Genomic DNA, 14,984 nt, shown 5'->3' with positions numbered 1-14,984 from the left:
TCCAGGTGCGAGTTGTCATTTTCTCCAGTGACATCTTTTTAACGTTCCGAAAGCACTGACCTTCTGAACGACAGGGTTTCTTTCAAAATGTTACCCCCTAAACCGGGGGTTCTCAAATGTGAGTTCACGGTCCCCTTTTGGGCTCCCCGAAGGCCTTCTCATGGTCCCTGAAGCTGTCGACTGTCAGTCAAACCGAGCTGTAGAACCTTTTTTTTTCTTTTATTGATGCTAGCTGTTGGGGTAGATTATTCTCCCTTTCAGAACTTAAAAGTTGGTTTGCATGCATTTAGTTTTCCTCATTTTGTCTTTTCCTTCCACTGTAATCGTCCAACACCTCCCCTCCCCCATTGAGGATGGGGTTCCCCCCGTCACTTCCACCAATCCACAAGGGGTCCCTGAAGCATCGGTGGTCGAGAACACGCCGCCGTGAAAGTCGGCTTCTTCGACGATGGCTTCGGAGATATGATTCTGCGGAATATTGTCCATCTGAACGCCTCGATGAATATCAGTCTTTGGTCTTCTCAAACTTCCACATCGAAAGTCCAGCTGGTCTTTACTATCGGTTTAGCGCACGAGTTCTCAAGCTGGGTTCCTATAAACCGAGGGGTTCCCCAGATTAGCCTCAAAAGCTCCTCCAGCTTTGAAAATTTCTTGGCCGTCCCTGCCCCTAAGCAGTTTTCACGTGAAACATGCTTTGTCTCGTTGGGGAAAGGTCAAGAAATTTGCAAAATTGAAAATTGCAGCCGCCAGTTAACTCGATGCTGATTGGCCGAGCCAGATGATGACGTCACACCCCCTATTTCGGAAACCGCCACCATTTTGAGTGGAGGAAAAGAGGCCGTCGCTGTAAAAAAGCGTTTGCACCAGGCGGGTGTCAAATTCAGATTATTTAAATTCTTAAGGGAGTGTCTTTCTGGCATGTCGCGACACATTGCCGTGAGTCAAGGTGCCAGCTGGTGGGAAAGTCCTGCGGGGCATTTACTCTGCATTCGACAGATAGCAACTCGACACCCTGTCGCATGTATTTAAAACCCGGGTTAACACCGGTGTCTCCACTCCAGGAGTTGCTATTGAGTGTACATGCCATGCATTAAGCCAGTCGCTAAACTTACCAATGAAAAGAGCCCAGAGAGTAGACGCCACACGTTTCACATGCAACACAATTGCCCAGTAATTTGCTGCACATTTTCTTAAAGATTAAACTATTTGTTAATGCGTAATGTTGTGCAGAACACTCCCTAATATGCGCATTATTGCTTACAATTTTTATAGGATTCTGAATCGCTTTATTGCATTAGTGCCAAGACCGGGTGGGGTTTTTCTTAGCCATCAATTGGATAAAGGCATTCCTCGAGGTTTAAAAGTTTGTAAGAACCTCCGGTTTAGTTCGTCAACATTGAAATCTGGAGAGGCGTGACATGTCGGACCGCGAGCCGACGAGCTGACCTTTGGAACGCCCGTTGCTGCCCACCCAGATTGGAGAGCGGGGGGTCACCCTGAGCGGGGGCCAGCGGCAGCGTATCAGCCTGGCCCGTGCGCTCTACAGCGACCGGGACATCTTCCTGCTAGATGACCCGCTCTCGGCCGTGGACTCCAAGGTGGCCAACCAGCTGTTCCGCAAGTGCATCCAGACGGCCATGCAGGGCAAGACCGTCTTCCTCGTCTCGCACTCTATGCATGTAAGTGTGCTGCCATGTCTCTCCTCTGCCTTTGCTCGCTCTCCAATTTACCTCTGAGCGCTTTCACCCTTAAGTCGAGACTGCAGTCAAAGCTACAAGTGCAAGCTAGTCCGCGATCCTGGCTTTGAGATTTGCCTTTCTAGCACAAGCGCTCGGTGTCTTTACCGCATCCAAAAAAATGCTCCCCCAATTTATGCCTGGCGACATCATAGAAGTGTCATGCTGTCGCTGGTCGCGACCCTGGTGGCATCCCAGCAGCGTTGGTGGATATGGCAGACGCCTGTTCTGCTGCAGGTCGCTCTCCAGGATGGCAGTCCACGGAAGCTTCGGCAGTCAGAAGTGGGGACGCCGTGACAACGGCGATTCGCGTTCGCTCATTAGGCTTTTCAACAGCATATCTGTGACTAGCTGTCAGGATTGTGACATCCGACGGCAGGACAGTCCGGCTTCTGCAACATCATTTGTTGCCACCTAAACCAGGTTCCCGGGAACCCGAAGGTTGCAGAGCCTTTGAGTCTTTTCGGGCAATTTTTCTTTCATATTGTGTTTCGCACGAATTCGACTTCAGACAATGCTACAATTAGACGGAGCCATTCGAGTGGCACCGAAAGTCTATTGTCATGGCGCTCGTCATCTTTTGTGTTTGCTATCGCGCCGAAAGAATGCAGGCCCACGCCGCATTCAGCGTGCGCGATCGGTGTAGCCAGTGACGACAGACACACGACGACGAGTGCCACGACGACACACCTTTGGCGCCGCTCGACTGGCTTCGTCGGATTGTGGCGTTGGCCGCAATCGTGCTTAAGGGGGGGGGGGGGGGGGGGGGCGGGGAATGGCACTGGCATGCCCCCCCAAATTGTTTTCTTATTATTTTTTGCCAGGCGATTTAATATGGTGTCAATAGACTGACCAATTAATATTTTGCTGCGGAGTCACGTATCTTTTTAGCATAGCCAAAAAACTCCACTGCTCGAAAACGAAACACGTGTGAGGAAGCTTCTGGCCAGAAGTCACGTGGCTACACCCGACTGCATTTTCTTTTTTTTTCTCTCCGCTTCTCTGGCGTACGACGAAGAATATGAAGTTTGCGTGCACCGTCTGTCGTGCGATTGTGTCACACTTATATCCCTTCCGCTCGATGTTCTGCGCTCGAAGATCAATTGGCCGTACCACGAAAGGCGGTTCCGAAGTGGCGGCACCACATCTGTCGCAATGCTGGTTCGTCGTGCGCTTCCCTCATGTTGTCCAGTCTGCGGTACGTCGCCATATTGAGAAGGACGTCTACATGTACTTCCTGTGACCTGTGCAACATTTTTTTTCTATCAATGTATTCGCAGCTTCTTAGGGGCCAGAAAAGTAGGGGTTCATACTCTTTTCCATTTTTAATATTGAATATGTGCTTTATGTGACCCATAACTTTGAATGTATTTGGTGCGCATAGTTTGAATGCCACGTGACCATGGGAAAAAGAGTGAGCATGACTGAAACCAGCTAATTCTCGATCGGCTCTTTTCGGGCGGAAAGAAAATGAATTTCGAGCCGCAAATTTTATTCTGGTTAGTTGGGCTCTTATTGATCATGCTCAAATAAAAACCTTGGTGAGCGTAAATGCCCTGTCAGTGTCCCTTCAGGCACAGGTACTGAATGATCATGATCTTCTCTGCTCAGGTCTTGGAGAAGTGCCAGCAGGTGCTCTTCATGAAGGGTGGCCGCATCATAGAGAGGGGCACCCATGCTGCCCTGATGTCCTTCCCTGGGGAGTACCGCAAGATGTTCCAGCTAGACGCCGCCGGCAAGACCCAGATGGCGCTGGAAGGCGGGGCAGGAGGTCTGTCCCAAGGTCTCGTATTCCCCGGCAGCCACACGAGGGCTCGGGCTTTATTTCACGCTCACCAACCTCTGCGTTACCATGCATTCTACGCAAGCACTTTGCACTTCTGTGCACTGTGCGAAACAATTATTGCGTTTGTCATAGGGGTCTTCTTTACATTTTGCTCAGACATGGTTTTGATGAGCGCCAAATGTTATCGCTTGGGTTAGTGCCTTGATTGAGCACTCTCTGCCACAAATGTTTTTCTGTCCTCCAGAAATTTGGAAACACATTGTGACGGACAAAAGTTATATCGCCGAGCCTCCTGGCATTATATCTAAAGCTTAGAAATTCACATTTTCGAGTCATATTGATCGGCAGTTGCGCGCGCCCTGCACTAAGCAACAAAATGGCGGCCCCGACAAGAAAATCGGGGAATGGACTGCCGATACTCGTAGTGTAGCCTATTTAGTATCTCTAGCACAGACGGTACAGCTTTCCAACTTTTTTTAGCTATGCAGTTCTTCCACCTCTTCTCCTCAGCACATCCATCCCCTTTGTGTGATTTGTTTTACCCCTGCTTCTTATTTTCTTTTCCCTGGCTTTCCATTTTCCTCGAGTTGCAATGACAGCTCCACTCAACTCTTCAATAACACATTTTGTTCTTTTGGTGGCAGTGTATTGTACCGCTTATAATGGTAGATTGAGCCTAGTGGCATGTATCAAGCACATTGAGGAAGCAGTGTTCAAACGGCTAAAATGAAAATGGAAGGATAACTCTTCCATCTTTTTATCAATAATACTAGTACTACATGCCTTTTGCCATGTAAAAAGATTTTATGGCGAATTGCTAGGCAATTGTGTTGGATTCGTGAAACGTTCTTGCATCACAAACGTTTAGCGATACTCTGAGTTTCCAGACGCCAGACACCTGCGTTCACAGCGCTCTTCTTCAGGTTGTTTAATACATACCATATGTACACTTGATAATTGTTCCTAGAATGAAGCTATACTATAGCTAACGTGGCTGATAAACCTGGTGATCCTCCAGAGCCTTCCATACTCTCGAGCTCCTCTCCCTTGGTGCGCACAGGTGGTCGAGCTCCTCCTCGCCTACCCCACTGGTCACATGACCTTCCCTTGTTAACCAATCAGCTTCGAGTACCTTACTCCTCTTTCACCCGATAACAATGATAATCAGTGTCGAGCCTAGTGGCCACGCTTTTATCCAGGCTTCACGAAATGGTGAACACCTAGCCAAAGAACGTTTCTTAGGGTGTCAAGTTGCTCTCTGCCGGACACGGAGCGGATGTCCCGCAGGGGTTTCCCGCCAGCTGGCACCTCAACTCACGACGATGTGTCGTGACATGCTGGAAAGATACTCGCTTAATAATCTAAATGGTACGGGTTTGCCTCCTGCTTGACGCAAACGCTTTTTAGGGGCGAAGCTCCTTAGGGTCTAGCCTTGTCCGCCCGGCGTCCGTGCTCACATCGATTGCACTGCCTCCGGTATCAGCCCACTTTTAAAAAAAAAACGTAAGCCCGCACGGGGGTTCGAACTCAGGACCGCTTGCCTACGAGGCAGACGTCTTAACCACTACGCTGCACTCCAACGTTGCATGTAGTCGCTCAATGTCTATACAGGAGAGGGCGCTGCAGTCAAATGCTCAACTCCGTATATACCCACAATCCATACCACACATTCTCTTTCTGACATGGACCGTTGACTTAAGCGGTGGAGATGCGTTCCCACAGCTTCTAGTGGATCCAAGCTGATCCGCTAGAAGAACCACTGGCTTTGCATTTCACCGACCATAAAGCAGTAATGATGAAGTCGAGACGCAACCTGGAACTCAGCACTACCTATGAGCAATAAAAAAAAAATCAGCACCATCAGCACTACTTATGAACAAAATCATTATCATCAGCACCACCAGGGCTTCGCCCCAATCAACATCATTCACCACGTGGAGATGCGGCCTTTTTTACTGTGATGGCCTCTTTCCCCTCCTCGCTCAAAATGCCTCACTTTTATCCAGGCTTTGCCTTTATCCAGGTTTCACTTGTGGGCTTCACGTAAGGCCAAACACCTAGTCAAAGAATGTTTCACGTTAAAATGCCTTAAAACTTGAGCTTAGGAACCAAGTATTTTTTTAGTTCATATAAATCGGTCTACCTAACTAAACAGTAAGGTCAGCCTGCAATCCATGCCTATTTATAAAATATGGAGCATGTGCCCATGTCAGAAAAAGCATCCACTTGCTCGTGGTTGAAAAAACCCCGAGACTGCGGGTAAACGACACAACACTAAAAAGTCTCTTTTATCCAGGCTTCTATGGATCAAGAGATTTTTTTATGCGTCTCGCTTTTCCGTTTTTCTTTAATTCTTTTTTTATTATTTTCGTGTTTAGTCATGTGTGGCCAGGCACGCATGTAAGCGTGGCGGTGTTTGCTACTGTATTTAGCTATTGTATTTAGCATCTCTTGGACGCTCGATTTGGCAAGTTCCCATTTGTCGCGACCTTCGATATTAGCAGAGATGCCAGGAAATTTCAACTCTAGCTTAATTTAACATATTTTTGTATATCAAATTATTGATATTTCAAACTATTTTATAATCCCCTTTGAATTCAATATATCCGGGTTCGATGTAACCCAGACATTGCTTGTAACACAATACTTTTATGTAATTGCGGCGGGCTAACCTTGTTGAGTGCGCTTCTCACTGATCCCCCGTGTGCTGCGGGAAAGCAATACCCCGCAGCAGAGCCATGTATACAGAGTGTTTGGTCAATGGGAGGCGCGGGCAGGGCCAGGGCGTGCACCAGACGCAGGAAGTGGGCTTGACATGCTCCCTTGGCTAACCAGAAGCAAGAAAGAATTCCTTAGCGGTGGTAGCGAGAAGCAGTTTTAATAATAGGCATATGGTTTTAATAAGTGCATAAGAGTTAAGTGTAGTAACCCTTCAGGGTCGAAAATAGGGTGCACGTGGTGTTTCAATTATGATCATGCAGAAAGATGTAAGAAACGAATGTGCTGGCTCAATCTCTGTTTTGCTCTGATATAGTGTGATTGCTCGGACGGCAGATTCCTGGTCCTCTGTGCCTAGTGTACGGATTATGTCAATGGTTCTGCTAGTCGCACTCTGCCGCCATGGTTCTGGATTACCATGATTGAAACATCACGTGCACCATATTTTCTGTCACCGAGAGTCACTCCGACGCACTTATTAATTTTGTTTCTCGCAAACACCGCCAGATAATTATTTCCGGCTTCTGGTTGGCCACGTTCAAGTTTGTGAAGATGCCCTGGAACACGCCCAGCATGCTTTCGGCCAATCTCCTCATTTGTGTCCTATACTTCCCAATGAATGGCTAAACTTATACGGCTCTGCCTCGCAGGGCCCGCGAGCTCCACGGGTATTGCTTCTGCATAGTGCACGGGTGCTGAGTAAGAAGCTCACTCAACGGGGCTTACTTGCCCCAATCAACACTTTGATAAGTATGAATATTGCAGTTCATCTCGAAGCGACTATCAAATCGCTTATTATTTGAAACTACTATTCGAATATTTGCACAACACTACAAAATAAGCAAAAGACATTCCATAGGTCAGCATGCATTTCATGTCTACCATAAAATACCGAGCATGCACCCATGTCACAATCATCTAGCTTCTATCTTTCATAAATTTGAAAAATAAGCACAGGATACCATGTGCCCACCCCCGACTTCTGAACCCTCCTAGCCAACCAAAATGCTCCTCAGTGTCAGCTGTTCCTCCAAGCACACTGATGCAGATGGCAAATCTTGACACGCGTGCACCGGGGCAAAGCGGTCAAGCCTACCCTTCCATGTGTCCCCTTTCCATTGTTGCCCTCGGACCTAAGACACGCCCGTTCCCCAATTTCTTTTTCAAATTTAGGATGGGTGTTTGCTCGGTATTTTACGGCACACATTCACTTTTTGACAACAAAATCACCAAATGAATAAGATGGTTAGCTAGGATACACTGTAGACAGTAGCATGTTTGCAGCCTCAGTATTTTGCAAAATTTGCAGAGTGTTTTTTAAAAAAATTGTTCACGTCAACATTTTATGATTGGGAGTAAATTGCTCGATATAACCCCATATGTATTTACCATATGCCAACATAATACAATTTTTGCTATCATCTTGCTTTTCACAAAATTACTAAAACCTTAAGTCACTGAAATATGTCATTTACAAGTACCCCGTTTAATCCTTGTTCAATTAAATGTGGTAAAATATGCGTTTAAAAACTAATCTACAAGGGCCTATTTCTTTGTTTCTATACCTTCCTTTGTGCATGCCACCCTGAATACTGGTCATGTGCACATTCAGTGTATGACGAAGCACAACTCTGAGCCCTTTTGATCTGTTACCAGGGTCTGTTTAATATTAAAAGAATATGTGTAGCGTGCATCATGAGCATACTTATCCGCCCTTCTCACACATTAAATGTCTACTACCGGTCACACTTTTCAGACATACCAAACAAGGACTCATCCGTAGCTAAGGACACCTTGGCTGCAAACAAAGATGCAGGTGAGAAACCAAACTCTGCATTTCTAATGATCTTTCGCCAGTTGGGTTCAGTGTTCAGTTTCTGGATGTAATATGTACCGATATTCTTCAGAGTTTATGAGTTTGTAAACACCAGCATGTTTCGGCGACTTCACTAACGTTGTCTACGTGCCAACGGGATTGGTGACCAAGCGTGTTAGTGCACTGCAGCTCGGAGCATGTGGAGCAAAAGAGTAAATAATTATGTGCCATCAAAAAGTGACACCAGTAGGTAAAACATTTACTCATACATGCCACTGCATGGAAAAACGCCCCAGAGCAGGGGAGCAAACCAAACTGAAACCACACGGGAATGCGCCCGAGTACACTCGTGCGTAGCGCTCACACAATGTTAACAAGAGCTGTGTGAGTTGATGGGAGTGTACCTGTCCGGTGCAGTGGAGGGCAGCATGGTGGGCAGCCGCCTGGTGAAGGAAGAGGAGAAGGCAGTGGGGGGCATCTCGAAGGGGGCTGTGTGGCAGTACGTCCAGGCGTGCGGGGGCCCCTGCGTGGTGCTGCTGCTGGCCCTGGCCTTCCTGGCCTTCGTCTGCTCCCAGATGTTCGCCAACGTCTGGCTCCAGCACTGGGTCGACCAGGTGGGGGTCCTTTCTTTCCCCTCCCACGAAGTGCACGAGCAGTAGCTCAAAACATGGTTGTGGCAATCGTCGTTGTAAATTTTAAAAAAAGTTAATGACAAAACATTGCAAAATGAGTAACAGAAAAGGTATTTGAGGGTCATGGTAGATAGAAGAGCCATTAACGACCAGGACACATAAATGCACTGGCGTGGGAAGCGTTGCTTTGGCAGAGTAGTCCTCAGGGAGGTTCGGAGAAGCTGCTCGCATCTCTTCAAGGTAACACAGGCACTGCTGCGCAGATTGAAATGCCACACAAAAGAGGATGAAGAACAAAAGAGACCCTCTTCTCCGAAAGAGGAACCGAGCACTACAGAAGGGCCCGTGCGTCGGAGAAGGAGATAAAAAGACCAACGGGCGATTGCGAAAGCCTGAACCTTCTTTCGTGCCTTCTCAGTCCAAGGTCGTACCCTGTCTGGCAAGAAGCACGGCGCAACAAGGAAAATAACAGACTAATGTCACCTGGCTTAGACATTCTTGTCTAATGCAAGAAAAATGTGATAGCCCTTGACGGAGATTTTAATTAGCATCAGCACTACATTAATTTGCTAATACACAGTTCCTCCCCAAATGTGCAGCGTCCCATTCCTATTCAGTGAAGTGGTGGGGGGGAAGGTGGTGGAACGATAGTGGTCCGCTCACTGTCCCACTTGATGCAGTGCAAGGCCATTGATCGCACATACTATGATGTCAAACCAACAGCTGTGCTCCGTTGCCGACACTCTCTCCCATGGCGTACGCTACGGTGTGACCAACACCAACGCGAACGAGCAATGTCTGTGCAGGCTTCCCATATAAACCTATCGCTTTAAAGGAAATATGAAGACGATTTGCAAGTTCAATTTAAATATAGAAGTGTGTATTCCAAGTAATTTGTTGAAGTTTTAGCCCAAAGTTGCGCTTGTGTGCTGCATAAATTATTTCAACAGATCCAGCAAAAATCCCTCTGGGACCAATGACAGCGATGCCCTGAACTGCGAAAAAATCCAGCTCTTGAGTCACGTGAACTGTGACCTCATTGTAGACTCGTCAGGCGATTTGTCGAAGTACACAGAGTCTGCTCGTCTTCTTTTTAAATGTCAAGTTGTTAAAAAAAATTGTTTTTAAATTTAATTACAGTAAACTTCCGTTAGTTTGACCTCAGTTAATTCGACTTTTCGTTTAATTCGATCGTGTTCAAAAGTCTCGGCAAGCGCCCATACATTTCTATGGGAGGAAAAGTTTGATAGTTCAAACTCGGGAAAACTCCGCATCGGATAATTCGTCCCGAGCGAATGCGCGTGGTCTCACATTGCACGGCACCACGGCAGAAAAACAACTAACGTACGGCGAAACACAGGCCCTTTGCTGCAAAACCAAATGTCTGCAAATAGGCGCCTGCTCCTCTACGCCATTGAGATGGACCGTAGCGAATGACACGAGCCAGTGCAACCAATCTGGCATGGAGTAGCGCGGAGGACATAGTATGTGGTCAGGCGCGGAGACAGCGAGCGCTACCAAAGCGTTTTCTGTAGCATCGCGTACGGTCAATCTCTCGCGCCGGAAAGCGCGGGTTCTTATTTCATTTTTTTTGTTGTTATTTTTCTCTGTCGCCGACGTTCTGGCCGTCCGGCACCAAAATCTGCTTGTAGAACAACAAGGCGGTAAGTTGGGCTAGTTGGTTTAACATCGTCAAACGTGAAAACAGCGCAAAAAATTGAACAAAGGGCAAGCGAAAGGAGTGCACGGACAAAGCGCTGACTGTCAACTAAAGTTTAATTTTCAGGCGAACCAGAAAAATAAACACAGAGCATAGGAAAGAACCAATAAAGACACAAAAAATTTACACCCCAACCGACAAGATTTCTACCACGTCATCACCCTCACACATGCCTGCCATTCTCCCTGATAAAAAGGACCTCATCATCCCCCAAGTGCACCGACAGTGCGCTCACACATTGCCCTTCCCCTTTAGATAAAATGAAAAATGCTTCGTCAATCTCCCTGGCGGTCTTACTTTTATTGCGCGCCAAAATCGTCAAGTCATGAAAAACAGGTACGCAGCCGCACCTACTGCAATGTACCGCTAAGTGGCCAGCAGGGGAAGAACGGAGAGAAAGGGAATGTTCCCTCGCCCTCTCGTTCACGCACCTCCCCGTTTGTCCAATGTACACCCTACCACATGTGAAGGGGATCTGATACACAACCCCCACTGCGCATGGTACAAAAGGAGTGCGGTGGTTTACATCACATTGCAAATCACTGTTCCTCCCTCGGTTGACAGCAGTGCACAGGCGTGACAGCTTCTGGGGTGCTGAAAACACCACTGGCACGTTAAACTTACGCACCACTCACTTGACCTGATGAGAGAGGGCGTGGAGATAAGGCACCACCACCGGTCTTGTTGTCGGTTTTTGTCTAATCTTAGGACTGGGTCGGCTCCTGAACACCTTTATGAGGGACTCAGCCACGCCCACAATCAACGTAAGAGGGTATCCCGCCGATCTCAGTCTAGATACCTGAAACAAAAGACTGTTCTCACACCTATGATGGCATGACTTCAGCAGAGAGCTTTCTCTGCGCGCGCTCTCAGAGCGCTTCTCTGTAGCATCGTGTGCGGTCCATCTTGCACGCCGGAAAGCGCGGGTTCTTTTTTTATTTTGTTGCTATTCTTCTCTGTCGCCGACAGTCTGGTTGCCCGGCACCAAAGTCGGCTCATAGAGCTTTCCTCTCTGCGCGCTATCAAAGCGCTTTTCTGTAGCATCGTGTGCGGTCCATCTTGTGCGCCAAAAAGCGCAGGTCCTTTTTTTTTTTTTTTTTCTTGTTATTTTTCTTTGTCGCCGACGGTCTGGTTGCTTGGCGCCAAAGTCAACTCGTAAAACTTTTTTTTTTTTTTTAGTGCGTGATTTTTGAGGACATGACGTTTAGTTAGTTACGTTGCTCTCCAGAGCATGCCTTTGAACACGCGTTTTAAGCGCAGACGGCAGCAGACAATCCGTGAGTACTTCGGACAATAAAAGGAAGTTTAATTTTAACCGTTTTTCTGTTCTTTTTTTAGTTCGATCATTCGGATAATTCAACCAATTTTCAAGGTCCCGTCGAGGTTGAATTAACAGAAGTTTACTGTATAGCGAAAACCATATACAGTGTAGACCGCATATAACGTATGTCGCGGGAGTCGTGAAAATCCGCACTATAAGCGGTACCGCGTTATAACCAAAACATAAATTTTTCAGGCCAAAATACATGCCATGAGACAACTTACCTTTGTAAAACAATTTATTATATACATAGATGAAAAATAAAGCTTAGTTAGAGGAAAGTCTTTATTTCACCAGACTAGTCAGGGGCGGATCCAGGTTTTGTTTAAGTATCAGGAAAGTGCCGCATCACTGCATTTTTTTTGCCATTTTTGCGTGCTCTGCTGAACCAATGAAATTAGGGAATGTGCATGATGCTGTACTTTTGGCCTCTGCATATTCATGCGTTCCATTTAGCTTTTAACTGCGGTTGAACTTGAGGTGAAATGGTACCCGCCTTCCTGCCTTGAGCAGACGGCTGACAAAGGGTTCTAAGCAGGACTCTGCATTGCCTTCTAAAACAAATTTTTTTTCTCGCAGATGAAGAAGAAGGAACCACTCCCAAATGTCACTTCAACGGAACCCACAATGCTCGGTAAGGACAGGACTGGGGAATGAGTGAAAAGAAAATATTTCTCTTCTCTAGCAGCTGGATTTAAACTTGTCATACCCCAGGCAACTCTTGGCACTGCCCTTTCCTGCCTATCCGCCCTTCATAATTCTTGCTGTTAAACATGTTCCTGCCATCTTTCGTAGTGTGCAAGTTAAACTGTTAGAGTAAGAAACTTCATAATCAAGGTGCGAAGGGCCCGTGAGTCTGGAATAAAAACGATGAAGATCCATAGGCAGCTTTGCTTTTGACGGCTATTGAAAATCAACTTATCTCTCTCCTCTCACGAGGTCGGATTGCAAGTGTTCGGCTAATCCTCAAATCTTTTCCGGTCCTAAAGCTTCGCTACTTTATGGAACTGCTTACTAGGCCTATCGAAAAGTTGGCTGTACCAATGTGCTTCGCGACTTGAAGGAAATATATTTTCGGATCTTGCCGTGCAAATGTCGCGATGCACACTGGCTGTAGGCCGCACGGACAATGAAATTGAGAGTTTGACTTTGAGCGCAGTTGGAGCTGGGTTATCTCCACATCCGCTCGTGGTCTCAACCTTACTCTTTTGCCTTTTCCCAGTTGGATTTGGACCCGAGCAGAACAGCTCCCTCTATGACGAACAGATTGAAGTGCCTGACAGCCACAGTGAAAGCTACTACTACACCGTCTATGGAGTCACCCTTCCGGTTATGCTGTTCTTGGGGATCATAAAGGGCATTGCTTGTACCGTAGTAAGTGGTTGAAACACCTTTTTCTTTTACAATCCTCTAATTGTAATAAGAATACTTTTATATGTTTTTGGACGAGCTTGCTTTCCAAGACATGTATGCTGTTAAGTGTTTTGCAGAATAGTAATACTTGTTTAGAAATCCAAGTAGGAAAGTGGATGATTCCTTGTAGAGTTTAAATCTTGAGCTTTGCATGAAAACATCTTCATGGAATTCTGCAATGTCTGCGATAAGTTAAGAGAACATTTACATTACTTGGTTTACAACTTTAGCGTTGGTCTTGAATACTTGTACAAGTCCGCAATTTTTTTACCTTGAGGAATTGTATCATGTTTTTGAAAAAAGGTTTAATTAGGTGCACTTCTATTGCGGATTTCAGTCGAAGGCTGAACGGGTGCACTGAAATATTTAGGTACTGACGGCTATACAGCAAAGGGCCTGACTATGCAAGTTCTTAACGCCTCAGATACGAGTTTTATTTCAATGGACAAAAACTACCTACCGTAAAATACGGGGCAAGCGCTCACTCAAAATTTAGAGATAATCACGAAAAAATGGGGGATGGGCGCTTGTCCGGTCATCAATTTGACATATAAATGTACAATGCATATTTTTTTCATACTTGGAAATTTGGATATGGGCGGTTAATGTGGAATGGGCGGATGCATGGTATTCTACGGTAAGTTCCTTGTCCTATTGACAGTTCATACATATACGGGAGTTTTTTTCTTTTAGGCTTTACAGATTTACTTTAAGAAAGCTGTGAAAGCTATTTTAATGCAGTTTTTGCAAGTCTGATACACAGCCAGGTGGACAGAACATAGGGGGTCAATCATCACGATAAGTTGTACTAAAATTTGTTAATTAACTTTTTAATTACCGTAATATCTCGAGAGATAGCCCACCTAAAATCAATAGCAAACCGGATGAAAACAAGGGGTGGGCTAACTTTCCAATGTGTCTAGCGACCGGGAAAACCGGGAATTGTCAGGGAAATTTTAATTACTGGGAAAAATCAAGAATATTGTCAAAAAGCGAGCCCAGTCAGGGAAAATGAGCTGGAAACGCCATTGTGTGCCCCAAGCAAAGACTTGAGAACTTGGGGCCAGAAAAATAGGCAATAAATTCTGCTTAGGGCAGAGTGTGGGCTCTGCTCACCTGATGTAGAGTGTGCTACCCGATGCAAAGGGAACAGCGAACATATCCGGTCTAAGCCTTGAATTGGATTGGATTGAGGACAAGACACTAGACTAGATCCAGTTAGAGCTACTAGATTTAGTAACAAATGGGAAAGCCGCAGACCCCAATCCAATTCAAGCATTAAGCCGAAAGTATCTGAGAGTGTGCATCTCGTGGCCATGCTGCCATTCGGTTATTGACATGTGTGGTTGAGCATGAAGTTTTCATTGGTTTAAGGAGTTGACCTATTCACTGATGATGTCAGCGGCAAGAAAGTGCTCGTCTAATCTGGACTGCACAAACCCGTCGGAACATGCAAGTTGGATTAAGTCCATGCAAAATGATCTTCACAGTGCTCAATGCTCAATGTGCCGCAAAACATTTTCTTTAAGCAACATGGGAAACACGGCAGTTTCCAGTCACGCATCGAGCAGAAAGCACTTTGCGACTTCGAAGTCTCAGTCAAGCCATTTCCAATCTGAACTTCTGTCATTTTTTTCGGCAGCAACGAATGTTTTGGTTGGATGTAGTGGAGACAGCAGATGTGCCCCTGAGTAGCCTGCAGCCACCAGAACAAGTGTGAAGATGTCAATGAGTGGCTTTCTACTGAAGAGCGCCTTGACAAAGGCAGAGATAATTTGCTGCTTAAACTCGGTAGCAATCCACGGATTCCTTCGTTCTACAGCAGCATCAGCCTCACTCTTC

The 14,984-nt window shown here is 46.3% G+C and overlaps 1 protein-coding gene across 3 annotated transcripts in view; it reads left to right on the top strand.

Annotated features, from left to right (window-relative positions):
• Window positions 1-14,984, top strand: part of LOC8036206 (multidrug resistance-associated protein 5) — a 127,602-nt gene that overhangs the window by 71,201 nt on the left and 41,417 nt on the right. For 2 of the 3 annotated variants that reach the window (XM_029991963.4, XM_029991965.4), the window contains 6 exons: window positions 1,476-1,679; window positions 3,348-3,519; window positions 7,997-8,056; window positions 8,474-8,670; window positions 12,309-12,363; window positions 12,952-13,103. In XM_029991963.4, the coding sequence (XP_029847823.3) occupies window positions 1,476-1,679; window positions 3,348-3,519; window positions 7,997-8,056; window positions 8,474-8,670; window positions 12,309-12,363; window positions 12,952-13,103 (840 nt within the window). The remainder of the gene's footprint in view (window positions 1-1,475; window positions 1,680-3,347; window positions 3,520-7,996; window positions 8,057-8,473; window positions 8,671-12,308; window positions 12,364-12,951; window positions 13,104-14,984) is intronic. The other variant, XM_029991964.4, reaches the window with a different exon arrangement.

Source organism: Ixodes scapularis, unplaced genomic scaffold, assembly GCF_016920785.2.
Source record: "Ixodes scapularis isolate PalLabHiFi unplaced genomic scaffold, ASM1692078v2 PGA_scaffold1__304_contigs__length_218370807, whole genome shotgun sequence".
Taxonomy (NCBI): Eukaryota; Metazoa; Arthropoda; class Arachnida; order Ixodida; family Ixodidae; genus Ixodes; species Ixodes scapularis.
This window is presented reverse-complemented; position numbering and strand designations above follow the sequence as displayed.